General features: G+C 30.7%; 1 protein-coding gene across 2 annotated transcripts in view; it reads right to left on the bottom strand.

Moving 5' to 3' along the window:
* Positions 1-19,257, bottom strand: part of Gbeta13F (guanine nucleotide-binding protein subunit beta-1) — a 117,064-nt gene that overhangs the window by 56,289 nt on the left and 41,518 nt on the right. For both annotated transcript variants that reach the window (XM_014428516.3, XM_014428517.2), the window contains exon 2: positions 834-916. In XM_014428516.3, the coding sequence (XP_014284002.1) occupies positions 834-890 (57 nt within the window). In that variant the 5' untranslated portion in view covers positions 891-916. The remainder of the gene's footprint in view (positions 1-833; positions 917-19,257) is intronic.

Below are 19,257 nucleotides of genomic sequence, written 5' to 3'. Positions count from 1 at the left end.
AGAAAATTATTGTGATAAGATTCATCGGATGTGAACAATGGACTCATTTGATACATAGTCGCAACAAAAACATTAGCAATAAAAGTGAGTGTAATCAATAGAAAGTTTTTTATTATTATATATAAGCCAATCAACAGCGATGGTGATGTTACCCAAACAGACTGACATTCAGTCTCGAAGACATTCCTAACATCATTATTATCAATACTCAAATATATTAGCAACAATTGATATTAAAAAAAAAAGTAAATAAAACAAATTTGTTAAATTTATTCGTAAATGATCGTTCCGTAGTTTCCAAATGATATGGGAATCCGGTGTCGAATGCTTCTAGTACAAATAAGACTTAGTACATACCTTATATATAATAATATAAAAACAAACAAAATATATACATTTATATATCGAATTAGTAGAAATATAAAATCGAGAAAATTATGCTGTAACCCAAAATGGACTAATCAGTAAAGAACATTAGGTATCAGGATGATTAGGGATGATTAAATAAATAGTTAAATAAAAACGTTAGCAATAGTTTTTAATATTATTCAGTTGCAGATTGGTAATCTAAAGGAAGTAGGTTATTCAGAAAAATAATAAATCCTCAAAAACAAAATAAGGAGCATGTACCTTGAATCCTACAATGAAAATATCAAGAATTAACATGTAGAAACATTAAACTAAAACTGACATTTTTTAAATTATGATACGTGTGATGACTTTGATAACTTTCCAAAAGTCGATATATTGACTTCTGATAAAAAACTGCCCAAATGTAAATGTTTCATAATTAAATAGGGTAAAATAAAACTATATTAAACACTACCACTTACTCGTATTGCATTTTTTAATGTTTCGGCTTCTTGTCTTAAACTGTCCAACTCATTCATACTTGCACTCTACCGGCCGACCGGAGCTGAAACAAAAAAGTACATATTTTAAAATATAAAATAATAAGTACATAAAATTATATAATATTTACATAAAATCAATAAATCAATAAAAGAAGGCTTTGTGTCACACTTTTTAAATTTTACAGTATTTTTTCTTAGTTGTTGTTCCCCCTAGAGGTTTCATAGGTCCAATTGCTTTGAACGAGCATTCTCAGTATTAACATATATCAAATCAATGACTCAACGGTTTTCCGTACGCAACAAAGAACACGGTACATGTATAACGGGTAATATCGATTAATATAGACCCAACAACGGTTAATTACCGACTTGCAAGGTGGAATAATCTAGGCAAGTTATACCTGAAGTAGCCATACAGTAGGCAGGCGGCACGCAAGGTATGCACGGCACAGAGGCGCCAGCACTCGGGCGCACGCTAGCTTCTCTCGTGACCCGACCGATTCAACAGTACCTTTGTCTCGTCTGATTTACAACCCAACGCAAAGTGTGATTGGTCAAATGCGTTGTTGGTACCAAAGTGTAGGATATGCCATTCGGGTTTAGATTGACTTGGATCGGTGATAGATTTTGTAGTCAATATCAAAGCTTGAGTCCTTATAATACAATCAATTAAAACATAAGACAATATAGAGTAAAACTATGAAGATTTAGAGTGAAGATGTTCAGGGTTGCGAGCAAAAAGAACAAAAACGGTTGACAACTATTTATTCTCCGACGTTTCGACCCACTTTGTAGGGCTTCATCAAAGCTGTTCAAGATGATAGCTTTTCAAAAGTCTTTAAAGCTATCATCTTAAACGGCCCTGACACTACAAAGTGGGGCGAAACGTCGGCAAATAATTATTCATTGTTTTATTTATTTATTTTAATATAGGGACCTGTCGATTTATGTGTTTCAACTTATTTATTCATTAAATTATTTTATTTTATTAGTACTATTATTTATTTTTTTAAAACTATTTATCCATTCAAGTGTTTCTTGTAACTGGCTTTTTATCATATTTTCCTTTGAATCTATGTATTAGTCTTGTTCTCGTAAAATGTACTTATTTGTCTGTTGGTAAACCAATCTACTGCTGTGACTATCATTAATGGTCTGATCTCACATTGCCGTCTAATAGTGAATTTGTTTAGCGGGTCACTGGAGAGGATCTAGAAGGGTGAATTCGGGAGAGTGAATTTGTTGATCGGGTGAATTAAAAATTGTGAAATGGTGAAATTGAAGAAACAGAAAAGGGAAAGAAAAAAAGGAATGAATTAAAATATTTTATTTGGTGTATAGACTGAAATTGATTATAAAAGGAAAAACTTGTTTTCTATCTATTTTATTATACCATGTAATTATATATAATTTATATATGTCCGATTACGGATTGATTAGTATGCTCTGTGATGTATTTGGGCAGCATAGATGAATAAATTTATTTCTCTCACTTGCTAACTATTTTTATTTTGTTTTTTTGACCACAACCCTGACCATCTTCTTTATACTTGAAATTATACGGTAAATTGTTTAGATTTATTTATACTTATTTATTAGATATTTAGATTCATCCCATGTGATAAGGAGGAGCGCGGAAGAGTGGCACATAAATTGTACATAAACGTTTCGGATGGTGTGCGCCGACGTGGTAGCCCGACGGGCCGATGGAGGAATGCTGTGGGGCAGGATCTGCGACAACTGAGGATCCCTGTTACCCTTACAGAAGATAGAGAGATGGTCGGTGGCTGTTGAGCAGGTCAAGGGCAGCTCCAAGAACAAGATGTGCCAATAAGAGAAGAAGAATATGGGGGTACCTATTCCTCCCCTTCTATTTCACTATTAATATGCTTTCCGTAATAAGCAATTGGTTACGGTGAAGGGATCAATAAGCAAATTATTTACTGACAGCGTTTTTTAATCCTCTTAAAGCTATAAATGCTAGAAATGCACTAATAACTGCCTTAATCCTACGTTAATTAACTTGCTTATGTTAGCATGTAAAAATATCCTAGGTATCTACTATACGTTAGGGGTATTCATGATGTTGTATTAAATGTTAAATGTTTTACCATGTTAAATGTTATAACTATAAGATTGTGAGCAGCCCTATTTGAAGTCATGTTAAACGTTAAATGCATAAGAGCCCCAAGCGGATTTTCTCAGCAACTTGTTGTATAAGCCTTTATGTTTATAACCTTCCTTCCAGACCCTCATGTTATTGTTTACTTCAGTTTTGATTTAAGTAATTAATTACAACATGCCTAGAGTGAGTGAAAGGGGAATTTGTGTGAAAGTTTAGCTTATGAAATGAAATGAAAAAATAACTTTATTCTGGGACATATGTCTCCTAAGAATAATTACATGGTTCATATAGTGAGATTTTTATCTGGCGAGCGTTTACAAATCTTCAGAAAGTAGAATGAAATTACATTGTTTTTTTTTACTGTTTTTTTTTCTCAAATGTATCATTAAAAATATCCATTCTGGTTTAATAACAGGGATATGAATACCACAAACACACGAAAGAACTGAGCTGTCACAACAACATAAATGGCGGCGATCTCAACTGGTCTATTGTGTGACGTCATTTTCCATTTAACAGACCTGGTAACAAACTCTCAGCCATGTTAAATGTTATTTCGTTTTAACACGGTAAAAGAAGGCAATTTTTTTCGATTTAACATGAGTTTGTCCATTTAACACGCTCTAACATGTTAAACCAAAGATCATGAATACCTCTATTTTTGTTAAAAAAGAGGAAAAAAAAAATCCAACAACCTAATGCCGGACTTTGTGGTACAACATAATTAATCATTAATTAGGGGGTTAAACCGTAGTTAATCAAGAAGCAATGTAATAATAACTATTGACCAGTTATTTCCATCAATACAATAATAATATTAAAAGTAATTGATTTGATGGTTACCTGCATTACCTTTCTTTAAATATGAATCAATAGAAAGTTCTTGGCACGCAAACTATAAAAGATTTATTATTACCACGCGACTCCACTACATCTAACTTTGTTTATACACTATTGACTACATTCATACAAACTTTATTTGATAAAATATTTTAACAATTTATAGTTTCTGTTTACTATTAGATAATATTATACATATTTTCACTGATGAGTCTCAAATTATGGTACTAACTGACAGAGACACGCCCAGAATTTTCTTTAGAGGGGCTAATAATTTCATAAATATATTTTCTGTGGTAGCCTAAAGTTTCCCGTTGTACATTATAGAGGCTGAATGTCATAAACTATAGTGAGCTGAAAAGTATGTCTTCACAGATTTATTATCCGTACAATCAGTTTTGGTAAGTTTTAAATTATTTTGTATAAATAAAATAGGAGGGTAAAGTAAATAAGAAAAAAAAAAATGGTTATTGCCATTTTGAAAATTTAAAATTGTTTTAATACTGTTCGTTTGAAACGCCTAGAAAAGGGGGCTAAATAACATAGTGGGAAGGTATAGCCTATTAACATATAAAAAACAAAAGTGAAGCCAAAAAATGGGGAATAAGCCAATGGAGCTCAGGCTTAGGTGGAGGTTAATAAGATTGTCCACTTCTCTGCCACGCCTCTGGAGATCATCATAAGGCACGCCTTTTTAGTAACACTTTTCCTGGCAGCTTACCCCCTCCAAAGAACAACGGTTCAATACAACTTTAACATTTTAAAGATTATTTTGTATTTTAGGGGGCTAATAACCCTAAAACTGGTTTTTACTATATGCATTCTCATTCTATTTAATTATATTTGTGTAACTATTGCTTGATGTAAACTATTTCTCATGTTTTTAACATAAGCATACTGCTAAATACTAAATGTTTTGTATTTTTTTCTCGTGATTAAAATAGCCATGAAAAAATATATTAGAATCGTTCTGTCAAGCTAGTTTTTCTTTATATTCCTTTTATTTTTTTATGTTATTTGGAGAAGAAATAGTGAGGTCGAAACATTGAAAATCAGTTTAAAATTACATGCAATTAATTCACACACTTTATGTTTTAAATCCAAAAAAACAAAAAAGGTTTTTCTATATAAAATATTTTTAAAAATTCACAAAACAAAGGGAGAAAACAGTTTCAACTCATACAAATAATGAATTTAAATTGTAAATAGATTTTCAAGGAAGTTATTAAATCTTAAATACTCTTTTTAGATAAAAAGAAAAAAAGTTCTAAAATACTTCGTTACAAATATCCACGTACCCCTATTATTTAAAAGAAATGCAAAAAGAGATGCAGAGCCGAGCAAAGGCAACAGAAGATAAATGGTGATGTTTTCGAGAGTGGCCAGCCGAAGACGCGCGAAGAATATCAAAAAACTTTATGAAACTATTTATACAAGCGCTACGGACCTGGGGCCGTAGTTGCATTTCAATGAAGTGGCCAATTGTTGTTGAAGGTGACTTGAGTTACTGTGAGAGTGGCACCGAACCACGTAGGCCACAGAAGGAAGGGATCAACTTTTAAAACAGTAGTATATGAAGGTACAGAAATCAAAGAAAGATTTTTGCGATAAAATATATTCCAAAAGCTAGTCTCTTTAATTTTGAAGAACAAAATAATAATAATGGAGATAATTAAAAGTAAATTATATATATACTCGTATATTGTTCTTCTTACGGTCTTCAAAACTACAAACACATTTAAAGTTGTCCAAGATACCACTGAGAATCATTAAAGAAATACTGGTTTTGCATACAACATTTGACGAAAATTAAATTTTATTTATTTGTTATTTATAAAGGATAAAACAATCTAGCAATCTGTAATTTTTTATTTCTTCTCACTGCCAATCAACTGACTACTCAGTTGCGATTTAACTTGTTTATATTTAATATTTAGAAACGAGATGAAATTAGAAATAAGAAGAAGAGAAGTCACAGTGTTTTAAAAGACATTGTGGCCAGGAACATACAAAGCTCAATATGTTTCTGTCAATTCAATCATAATTTGTCACCACAAAGGAGGTAAGCGAAACTTAACCAAAGGTTAAAAGAGGAAAATGTCAAGATGTATGGGATGATGGTTTAATCTTTCGTACAAGAGGTTTTTGGTAAAACTAATTAAAACACAAGGGACTATAAAAAATTTTCATATTACCAATTTTTCAAAAATTTATTTGTTATTTAAAACTGAATAAAAAGATATAAAACAAGTAAATTTGCTGTTAGTGATAAAATGACATGATAGAAACATGTAGAGAATCTATCCATCGATAGAACTCCAATAACATTTCTAGAGATCTCGAGGCCATCTCCTTTTCAGACGCCTAGGAGGATTATTAGGTAATGGAGGAGAAGCCAGATTAGAAACAAGTGGGTTTGGGTTGGGAAGTTTATCATGGAAAGATCGGTATCTGGTTCTGGCTAAATCGGCTAACTAAGGAACATTAAGGTCCTGATGGATGATGACTTGATTTGTAACAAAGTAAGAAGCATTAAGGATTTTGGAGTGTAAGGATTGGATTCGGGAGGAATTAGATGATTTAGTGGAGCCCCAAAGCTCAATTCCGTGTGTCCATATAGGCCTTATTATAGTCGTGTAGATTAGTCCTTTGTAATGGATTGGCAGTTTAGACCGTTTCTCTAGTAAATGTTGAAATAGTCGGTATCAACGAGCAGTTTACAAAAAGTTAAAAATAAGTAAAAAATTATTGTAAATAATCTAGAAGTAGGTAGGGAAAATTCAAATAAATCAGAACTTAATTAAAACTACGTATATATACCATGTGATTGGTTTTAAAATATAAAAAGTAATCAAATGATATAAAAAATTAAAATTTGTATTACTACAACTCATGAAGGGTTAAGGATGCAGTACTTTGTAAGGAAGTACTAGACCAACGGTTGTGCAAGAAAGTAATTTGGTCAGAATCACTCTCGACTGCCAGATTTTTACCCAATTTATGAGATTGGGTGGGCCTCAGGAGGGCTCCACAACACACAGGGTTGACTCACGGCTACAGAGTTAACAGAAAAACAATTTTCTGCTCAGCTAGATTCAAACCAGGTTCCTCGGAAATTAAATGGTATAATACATACAAACATTAAATTTTTCATACTATCGAAAGTCGACTGTGTCGTATCCCCTCGTTTTTGTCATTCCTTGTTATTATTACATTAAATTCTTTATTTTGAAATAAGTCCTTTAATTAATAATAATAAAATTGAGAAAGTACTTATGAAGATTTATACCAACTGATTTTGGTTGATAGATTTGTTCTAGAAGATAAAACAAATTTCGAGTATTTCAAGGTGATTTGAAACTTTTCTGTTGCTTTTGAGTGTAGCACACCAGTGGTGGACTGAACCCGTGGAAGTCTTCGGACCACTGAGCAGGAAATTAACCAAGTCCGGCCCATTCTCGACTCAAAGAAGGTCTCCACCCACGGAAAATATATGAAAATTTGGTACCTTAGAAGTGCATTTTGAGACATTTTCAGAGAGTATTTGTCGGTTAAAAACTCTAAGCTAGCGTTTAAAAACCGGGAGAGATAACTAATAAAATAGTTTTAACAATAAATCCGTGTTAATCGACTCTCTCGCGGACCAATGGTTGGGAACTACACAATCCGAACAACCTACAGATAAAAGTCTACAAAATATTTTGTATATCTATAAAGTTTAAGGAAGTTCTGAAACTAAGACATTCCTCAACATTTGATGCTTCAATGCCTTAAAAAAAAAATAAAATAACAAAGAATTTATGAGAAATTCTAATTAATTTCAAAAAACTATTGATCCTCCACATTTCGTCCTAAGAGGAAAGAAACCAACAATTGAAAATACTTGCAAAATGTATAGGACCTCCGGAAGCAGATGGTTCATACGCAACTGTCGCTTGGATCATTAAAGAACGCCAAGACAGTATTAAGGCCAATTAAGCAAGCGACTTCAGTAACATACGCTTAGGATACTGTAGGGAACTCTTGGTTCCACGATATAATATTGATGAAACTAAAAAAATATTCAAATAAAATATAAATAATTCAATTATAAATCAACACTAAATTAACCATTGAAAAGTATAAATTAAATACATATTACAGTAAAACAAATTAATTAAACATATTGTATTTATTGGTGGAAAATAATCAATCACCTCTTCCATAAAAGAGAGTTGTTTCAAAGTTCGACTAAGCGATAAAAATAAATAACTTCGTAAATGTTAATTGATTACATAAATTAATGTTAATCAATTGTTCCAATTGATTAAAAATAATCATCTCCTGGAACATTAACAGGTAATATAATTCTTATTTAGTTTTTAATATCATATATATTAATTATTTGGATTTTTGAAAACCATTATAATACACTGTGTGCGTCTGTGAACAGCCTACTTAAAATTCGAAAAGTCATAGGAAACTGATATACATTCGAGGTTGATATATACCATCAATCTTTTTTAAGTTCAATTTTATAGAATCGATTATTAATTAATTATATGAGTTAAAAATCAATGAGCAATTAAGTCTTTAATCGGATAGGTTTTAATAGGCTAGCGTTTAAATGCCAAATTTTCAAAAAGTCTTCCTGAAAAGTACCTTTAATTTCGTTCATTTGCCAAAAATACAGTTAACATTGTCACCAATAATATACAATGTATAAATACCAAATATTAAAGAATTTTATGAATAACTAAGGCAGGAAAATAGATGAATCCAATCTGATAGATAAATACCGAGACTGCACGATCTTTCCCGAAGGAATGACTTGTTAAAATGATGTAATCTAGGTAGATCTTATTCTCATCTCGAGAAATCCTGAAATAGGAACTTTTATAGAAACAGAAAAATAAAAAATTTGTTGTACATTATTTTCATTCTCTCTGGTATTTATATTTTTCATTTATTTGTTTTTTATAAAATAAGAAAAATATTTTTCTTATAAATAAACATGAGAAATATTTTTAAATTAACTTTAACTTATTTATAACAATGGGTCTTAAAATTTTAAATTATACCTTGCCTTGCTTCGATGAACAAGATCTGATCATATTATATTACTCTGGATATCGTATCAAATATATTCATTAATATAGCCAGTTGTTATAACCAATCACTGTAAACATCATGTAAGTGTGATGAATCATAATTGCTTTAATTGACAATTATTCATTATAACTGAGCTTGCAAAATATGTTAATAAAAATAAATTGGAAAGCCTCTGAAAATCACGGGTACGGAAATATTTGTCACTATAACCGATTCTCTCGTTATACCCGAGGTCGTTATAAACTATATCCGGTGTATTTTATTAGCTTGATTATCTTTATGATGTTGAGTAAACCCTGTTCTAGAACACTATAGATAAAAGCTCGGAACCAAACTCAATCGAAATAAATTTAACTAGGCCATGATTAAAGCACCAACGCGTTTAAATATATCTAATTAAAATAATATTGGTTTAATCATTAACTTAATGATTATAGTTTTACTTTTCTCAGACCTGTAATCTCAATTAGTTCCCTTATAAGAAAACACAGGAAAACTGCAAGGAGGTTCTCAGTTACAACCTTGTACAAGCTATCTAGTTGAATATCCCTGCCTTGACACACAAATAAAACTAAATGTAATTAGGCGCGGTGATTTTTCGACATTGGCCTGACAGGTATGCAAAATGGCATAGAATCGATTCAACATCAATATCTGTCATGGAAATTACTATAATGAACGCGGGGTTCCCTGCAATTAAAATGAAATAACTCTGAAACATTCCATAATATATAATTTCTGAGCCAATAAATATTTATAGGTAACTAAGATATTTAATACATGAAACGAATACAAACTATTTAAAAAAACTTCTGCTAAGTACATTAGTCAGAAAAACTTCCTCTCTTGTTTTCAATCCCTTTTCTGTCATGCTTGTTTTATTTTCTTTTATTTTTGTTTCTATTGTATCTATAATTAAAATAAAATAATTAATTCGTTTATTAATATATTATAGATTAATTTTTTTTTTGAGATTAGGTAACTTACACAAACACAAATTTATACACATAAAATATAAAGACAAATTTTTTTAGTTCCTTATCTGTCAACATATTTCTTTTGACGTTCTGGTCCCCAGGCTATTATCAAGGAGACACCTTAGTCATATTATTTACCTAAAAATTGTTTTATTAAATGTTATAAAACGTTTTTCTTCCTATTGTAGCTTAATTTCCCAAGTCTATTATCTTTAAAAATAAGTATATTTATCGAGTATCATAGTTTTTTTTCCTTTAATAATTCTCTAAAAATAGTTATTTACTTAAATATTTATATTCTTATTGCATCAATATAAATTTTCTAATCTACACAATACATACTATAATCAAAACCTGCCTTTACCAGGTTAGGACTATATCAACAAATTATAATTCTTAATATATATTTTATTTTCCATTTGTATCAATCTAATTAACATGCTTATAAAGGATTTGTTTTCTGTATTACAGTCATTGTCTAATTTTCCGTAGACATCCCATTCCCCTAGGTTCAAGTAACGAATATTAATTAAGATATTTTTCAGGAGACTAAAAAAGAACTTAACTTTTAACTCTCCCTCAACTTAAATAACCGTTTTATCGGTTTACGATTTTTTCTCTTCTGGCTCTTTTTACTAGATTTGTGTTTTGTTTTTTTGTGGTGTTTTGGTAAGGACTTAATTTTGAAAAATGCTAATCATCCGATTATATAAACCTAGAGGCGATAATATGTAGGACAATCAGAATACCTAATTATAATTTTTCCCCGTTAAATTCTTCTTAATTAAATTAACAAAATACGAACACTTTAAGTGCATTCTTAACTTTAATTAGTACAGATATGGATACTTACAATAAACAATTTTTAATGTATCAGCTATATTTGTGAAGAATGTTAAAAATAATTTCTTGAATGTATAATAATTTTCAATAAAATCTGTTATTTTTCATTACATATTGAAAATATTAACACTTTGGCTATTTAATGGTGAAATATCTGGCGAAACGAAAAAACGAAACACAAGTTTTTTTTTCTAAATCGGGAGTAGAGAGGTAAAACCAATATTTAAACATGCGTTAAACTTGAAAAATTAATTATTTGGCATTAATAAAATATGCACCCAAAAGTAATTATCAAGAACTATAACATTGGTTATATACTATCTAAATATTTTCAGGATATTTTAAATCTAGTCCACAGAAACAGGAAACGGAGTATATGTGAGTAAATAAAAAAAAAAACTAGTTGAAGGAAATAAGTATTAATACTGACTTATTAACATGACATAATCAAGAGAATTTTTAATACCTCAATGAAGGCACTGCATAAATGATTTCTTTGTTTTCCCCTGCCTTGAATAAATAAAGAATTATTTACAGAATCAGGAATACTTTTGTAATAATGTCATTACAATTCATGGGAAAAGAATTGTAAAAATCGAAACCTTCATCTGCATTTTACACTCACTTTTAACCATGATAATGTAACGGTGAACTTCTAGAGTTATAGAAGTTCGGGGGAGAAGGTTCAGTAACCCATTCCAGTAGCTGTTAGTACTGTATCAGTCTATCTTTAGATCAGAGGAGAAAATCGGAAAGCAGAAAATAACAACCAAACGATGGGTTCCCAACTTAACACAGCTGAACCTCAATTGAAAGAGTGCATCTAACAAATCAGAAGGTGCAAATTGTACAGATGTGAATAAAAAATTAAACAAAGGTAATAATTATGAAGTTGATTAAAAAAAAAATTCGAACGGATAGAACCAAACTTAATAACAAATTATTTTATTTTAGTTAAAATACATAACAACTTAAAAAAAATAAAACATAACTAATGATAAATAATAAACATAAACTGCATAACTCTAAGAACAATTCATGCTCAGAAACCACTTGCATGTTTAAGTACGCTCAGTTATGTATTTCACAATTTTTTATTTAACACACGATATCAATATACTAGATATGTAAGGATTTTACATTACATTTAACATAGCTATATTTATTAGAAAGGTTCAAATAATAAAAAAAAAATTCAAAATACTTGATATATTTACTTAATCGTCATGACTTTATATTATTGTCTATTCAGTATTAATAAAATATTTGAATTCATAGCTCAGTGAAACTCAAGAAACAATAAAATCATAAATACTGCAAGATAAGGAAAGTAAATAGATAACATTTGAGGAAATAGCTTTCAAGAAAATTGGGGAAAAGGAAACAGTTAACTGGAAAGTCATGCATCTAAGATAGAGTCGATAGATGCACTTAAGTAAATAAATATAATAACTTTAAGCAGAAAATTTTTTAAAATTTGATGCGATGCGCACATCACACAAGTTGCTCGTGTTAAAGTTATCGCTACTTTTGTGATTTTCGAAAAATATGAATACCAGTGAAGACGAAAATTATGAACAAAAAATTGCTCTGTTGCTATACAAGTTTCTATTTTAGGGTTTCTCGAGATGGTAATAACAAATATTTGTTCCTGCCAAGCAGAGTTGGGCAAAATTAGGTACAGCTGAAACTAATATCTGAAATTGTCTTGGATACGACATTTATTTATCAATGGGTCATTCATGAATTAGGGTCGTTTCTATGGCAATTTTAGTTATTAGCTTCAATTATAGCTAATTTTTGCAGTCAAGAATACAATAGTTTAACAAAAGATTACGAAGCAGACATGCGATCAGGATAGATCGTGCGGTCTCGGCATTTCTGGTTCGAATCGGATTTATCTATTTCTCCTTTAGCTATAAATAAATTCCGTTAATATTTTGTATTTATAAATTGCATTTTTTTTTCTAACAATAAGAACTGCTATCTGATATTATATAACACATAGGTGCTCTTTAATTCACGGAGTTTAATCAATATAGTTAAAACCAGGAGAAAATCGAAAAATTGTAAAAAAATCGGTTCTATAAAGTAGCACTTCTGGTAAGTCGATTTTAGCGAAAAAGTTGCTGTCAGATCTAGGATATATAACCACCTTAAATTTGCAATTTCAGTTTTATAAGACTTTTCATTTTGATGTAGGCTGTTCCCAAGCACACGCGCACACACAAAAAAAAACCTCAAAACATGTATTTCTTAGAAAACTCAATTAAATATTTTTCAAATATCAAGTATTCAAAAAAATCTGGTGTGGCACGCGCATCTCAGAACTTTCATTTACAACAATTATTTGATTTGAAATTAATCCTTCCTTGTATCTAATACTGTTTTTAACTCGCTGTTGATGTGTTCGTTAAAATGCCACTTTCGTTCAGTAGATTTTTATCGAAAAAGTTGCTGAAACGTCGGCATAAAATATGTAACGTTTTGTACAACGTGTTTACATACACTCAGACCTAACAGTTAACGAGATTTGATTATTTGGACTCGAGCAAAATCCATTGTAAAGTCGGAATCAAAATTTTTCACGATTACCTCTAACAATGTATTGCTTATATATGTAAATGAAAGTACTCAACCGATTCCACTTACAGTTAAGTACTAAATTTCTCTAATCAAAATAAAGTTTTTGTCCAGTCGGTTGAAAAGAATTACACATAAATTTACCTCGACTAAGTGGAAAGTTTGATTTCACCGTTTATGAATTCGAGACTGAATGTACATCATATTTTAATGGTACTAGGTATATAATTTTAATTTTCATGCATACCTATACCTCAAAACCTGCTGGATAGATTAAGATAACTGAGTTAAAATTTTAATAGATTTTAACCCGACTAAAATTAGGAGGAATGTTAAAGGGGGAGGTAAGTGTAAAAATGGTCCAGGTTTGAGATCAAATTTTACAACCTCCTTTACTTGTAAATGAGCGAAAGTATTTTTCTGCACGTCGATGTTCTGTAAAAAAGCAAAATTCAACAAATTGAGTATTTTTTAAAATTAATGGTTATTTTTTAATTGAATAATCGTTGATATTAACTGGTTTAATTATATGGAAGGCAATCAGTTATGTTCAGGATCTCAAACATATTGTTAATTTTTCCTTAAAGGTTTCCAGACCAGGTAAGTAGAAAATAAACTCTTCTGAAAATTTATATATTTGCTCTTCTTAAAAATACTAACAGAGCTGATATATTTCAAAACAGTTCCTTCCGAAAATTTTATTCTCAAAAAACAATTCCAATGCATTCACAAAAAATAATATATATATAGTAATTAAACTAATAATGATAAAATTTATGATCAAATCTTGAAATATATGTTAATTATGTATCTATCCAATAGGTTAGAAAGATATTCTAACCTACTTACTTGGCAAACATTTTTACTTTTGAAGTTATCGCCTGGCCTTTAAGACCTGAATAACTGACAACTAAACACTGGAAAATGAATTAACTTTTATTTCTTCTCAAGGTTTGAACTTTCAAGTTATCAGATATGTTCCTTTTGTGTAATCCTATTTTATTATTCCACTTTATTAAATATAATCGGCAGAGAATGCGGAATAACCAGGGATCAAACAGGTTTTATTCACCTGTCCAGTCTGTAGCTGACTCCATTCTGGGGCAGGCGCTACTGGAAGTGTTCCAGGGAGTTAATCAGCCTGCCAGCGACACTAGGCTCTGGAACATTAACCTGGAGACAGCGGAATAATAATAGCAACATAACGGCGAAAGTGATGGCATTTCGCATGATTCATTTGATTAGAGAAAATACGACAACTAGAGACAACATTAGACTAAACAGTGGAAGGAATAACGGACAATGAATTATAAATCAATAAACTCGTTCAAATAAGCGTTATACGAGCAAAACATAGTCCACGTATGTTTTTATCAGCAATGTTTATTAACGAAATGATTCCGGGGCACACTCAGCCTCTAAAAAGTGCGTACCTTTAATTCAAGAGGAGAACATAACCCAGCCAAATAAGACACCTAACTCATTCAAAACAGAGCTATTTTATATTGTTCAGTATGGGTATTCATGATCTTTGGTTTAACAGGTTAAAGCGTGCTAAATGGAAAAACTTATGTTAAATGGAGAAATAATTCCTTCTTTTGCCATGTTAAAACGATATAACATGTAACAAGGTTGAGAGTCTGTTACTAAGTCTGTTAAATGGAGAGTGACGTCACGAAACAGACCAGCTGAGCTTGTCACCGTTTTATTTGTTGTCGTGTTAGGTTACTTACTCGTAGTTTGTGTTTTGTTTTGTTTTTTCTTTTGTCTTCTGTTTTGGATTTTTTAAAAAATACAATCAGTAACCAAACTTTTACTCTTCTACTTTTCACTTATTTTAGGCATGTTGCAATAAATTACTGTAATCAAAACTTAAAAGTAAGCAACAACAGGAAGTTTTGGCAGGAAAGGTTACTTAACAAGTTGCTCAGAAAATCCGCTGGGAGCTCTTATGCATTTAACATGACATTAAATAGGGTTGCTCATAATCCCATACTTATAACATTAAACATTGTAAAACATTTTACATTTAACACAATATCATGAATACCTCTAGTATGTCCAGTATATAACATATGCAAAGTATATAGCAGATACAAGAAAGACGACTCAAAAACTACAAGCTTCAGAGAAGAAAGTTGTATGATCAATTTTGAAGAAAAGTTAATAAATATACAATACTATAATTTCGTACAGAAAATATTTCACCAAATCCAGTAAGTTTGAAAATATAAGAAAAAATGATAAACACACAATTTTTACAATATTAAATTCCACATCTAATACTTATAATTTTATTTTTTTTAAAATTCATTTTTTCCTATTTGAAAATACACACTATTTCCAAAATAAAGCAAAATAACTCCAATCTAAAGAAAAAATTTAAGTAATGCTAATTCGAATTTTAAATTTATCAAACAAAAGTTGAAAAGTTGTGTAAATTTTGTTGTAATTTTTATTAAATTAAGTAACAATAATTAAAAAATATATATGTTAGTATTAGATTCGATTAAGAACGAAATTAACATTAAGCTCTAATTATTCATTTTCAAATAACTAATTGATCAAGAACTAATTTTAATATATTTACTAATTCTAACTGGCTTTTTAATTATTTAATTTTATCCGGTGAATAATGATTCGTGATTAGGGAAAAATGTCAATACCTCAGCTAAATGAGTCATTGGACTTGTCAGTAACTCATGCGATCCCAACTCAGTTACGATTCAAAGTTGATTAATGACAAGTGTTTCCTTCTTTTTAAGTAATGTTTTTCGTTAAAGGCCTGATTGTTTTTCTTTTTTATAAATAATTTTCTTTGGGGTGAAGATTACGTCAATTAATTTGTAGGGCCCAAACTACCCTACTCTGAAAGCTAAAGCAAAATCCTTTCCAAGATGTTAAGGCAGATATGGATTATGTTAGAATATAAGAATATTGATTAATTTATAAGTTATTTATTTGTTCAAGTTCCAAATGTAACGCATTAACGGTAAAAGGTCTGAACTACGCTTGTACATATTTATTTTGAAGGATTGGCCAAGAAGGAAGAAGAAATAGTTATCAATTATTTTATTTTATTTTTTGCTAACGTTTTGACCTACTTTGTAGGTCCTCACCAGAGCTACTATACAAATGTAAAGCTAAAAGAGTGACATAAAATCTTTTTTTTTTTTAAGTCACTCATTAACCCTTACATTGACTCTACCTTCTTTGTATCCTTTTATTGTAGCCTTGATGAAGAATTACGAAGCAACGTCGGATGAAAACAAATAAATAGTAAATTATTTTTTCTTCCTTCATGACCGAAGCCCACATCTTTAACAATGAACTTACGGCGAATAATCTATATACATACAAATATATTTTTTTCTTTTTCTTCGATAAATTACAGAAATTAATGAGTGAAATCTAATTATGATTCAACGCCAAGTCACCTATTCTTGAACAAGGAACTGAAGTGGATACAATCACATAGAATAATAAAAGACAATTTTTCTTGTCTTATCTGACCGTGATTCAGATCGTGGACGAAAATGTACACAAGACTGACTCATCAAGAGTTACAAAGGATCCCAAATAGATAAGAAGCCTATCTCGTAATCTGTTCTATTAATGGACAGAATGTACATAATCTGGCACAAAGTCTAGCTGCGTGAAGAAGGGACAGGTCATCACGAGATTCGTGGCGCACATTATCTTATTTTAACTGAAAGCAAAGACGTCATCGTGAGTAGGTCAGCATAAATATCACTGCTTTGTTTTAAATAGTGGTACATCTAACAAAAAAAAGTTTAATTTACTTTGTTATTGACTTATTCGATAAATTGTATTGGGATTGCTAGGTGACTTTTCTGTATAGAAGATCTACTTTTCATCTTACAAGTGTGTCGCGAACTACTTTTTGTCATAGGCACAGTCAAAGGGGAAAGAAGGGGTGTGAAATGCATACTATGTTTATACACTGTGTTTCAGTATCAGTTGTATTCCAGTGAGGTATGGGTAGATAAGTAATATATATGTTCGAAACAATTTTATTTTATTTTTAAACCACATGTGTTATCGCAGTTAATAATAACCCATTAATTGTATCCCGAACTCTCCAATCCCATATCACAGCCCTCGAAGAATGGTGTCGTAATTGGAGGATTAAGATAAATTCCAACAAATCCCATCAAATAACCTTTACCCTTCGTCGTAAACCTACCGATTGCCCTACAGTTTCATTTAATAATAATACTCTTACCTCTGTCGAACAGATCCGCTACCTTGGACTATATTTGGACAAACGATTAACCTGGAATTCTCACACAAGACTAAAAAGACAGGATACTGCACGTCGATTCCGACTATTACAGCACTTACTAGACAAACGATCAAAACTTCCAACACATTACAAAAGACTGATCTGCATGACTGTAATAAGGCCAATCTGGACATATGGAGTTGAGCTCTGGGGCTCCACTAAACCTTCTAATTCCTCTCATATCCAAAATCCTTCGTAAAATCCTCATTGCTTCTTACTTTGTCACAAATAAAATCATACATAAAGACCTTATGTTCCCTATGTAACCGATCTAGCCCGAACCAGATATCACTCCTTCCATTATAAACTCCCTAACCACTCAAACCCCTAGTTTCTAACCATGCATCCTCTTCCATTCGTGACAATCCTCCGAGGGGCCTGATAAGAAGATGGCCACGAGACCAGCTAATGTAAAATGTCATTAGAGTACTACCAATGGGCAATTTCTCTACATGCGTGTAACACTCCATTTTAACTCAATCAAAGGTCAATTTTACTGAATGTATTATGCAGTTGTAAATTTCAGTAAATATATTTAAAAAAAAAAAAAAGTTTTCGAGATATAGTCTCATGAAGAAAATAAATTTCCAGACCCAACTTTTGATAGCATTCCGTACATGCCTTACCTAAAAAAATTTCCGATACTTTTTCAAGATAGATTTTTACCGACTTCAAATGCATTTTAATTTTTTTTTATCAACAGTAATGCATTTTTATACTATTTTTGCTAATCTATCAATAGCTCACTGAGTACTTACGTGTAATACGTACTTTAATACAGATATACGGCAACGTAAAAAAGAACAGCAATAATTGTTAAAAGGGCCAAAAAAAACTCACGTCCAGGGAAATTAAAAGAACATGGATAATTAATAACTTTTGATTCATATGAAATATGTCTGGAACATATTTATATTTAAAGTGTGAAACATATTTACAAATTCCTTGAAAGTTTTCAAAGTCCATGGTACACGGAATTCCTCCCCAGACATTGCTAGCAATCAACGATCAAACCAAATTGGCCTCGCGATTGATTTTTCGTCCACCTCATGCTCTAAAATGTCAGACAGTTCTTATCCTCCTTGAAATAGTTTAACAGAGCTTCAATGCGTATTTTTAAAATATTCTCAGGCTATAGTACCTTTAATTTGTGTTAAATTTAAAAATGTAAACAGTTTTACCAAGCAATATTAAACTACAGATAAAAAATATTAAAGAATTTCATAAATAGATAACAGTTTTTTTTGTTACATGTTTTAAAAATATTCAAATGTAAAAAAGAAATTATTATTATAGTTTAACCTAATATATATAAACAGAAAAATCCCAAGCAATTGAAAAAGTCTATTGAGAAGTTAAATCGATTTGGAGGCGCCAACGATGTTCCTAGACTAGGCCTTACATGATGCATTCATTCATTGAAGAGAAAAAATTTAACCTGAATGCTACCAATCTCCTAAGGTACCAACCATTATCCTAATTAGAAACCAGATCAATGAAAAATATTGGATGGAAGAGAACACATTTCAAAATATTATATTAGTATTATAGTTATCTATCATCACAATGTCTGAACGAGGCGCGGTTTCTCGTAGGATAACGTTATTGAATTCATTTTATATTAAGTGTGCAAGATAA

The sequence above is a fragment of the Halyomorpha halys genome, unplaced genomic scaffold (genome assembly GCF_000696795.3).
Source record: "Halyomorpha halys isolate HHAL.00 unplaced genomic scaffold, Hhal_1.1 Scaffold725.1, whole genome shotgun sequence".
NCBI classification, from domain to species: Eukaryota; Metazoa; Arthropoda; class Insecta; order Hemiptera; family Pentatomidae; genus Halyomorpha; species Halyomorpha halys.
This window is presented reverse-complemented; position numbering and strand designations above follow the sequence as displayed.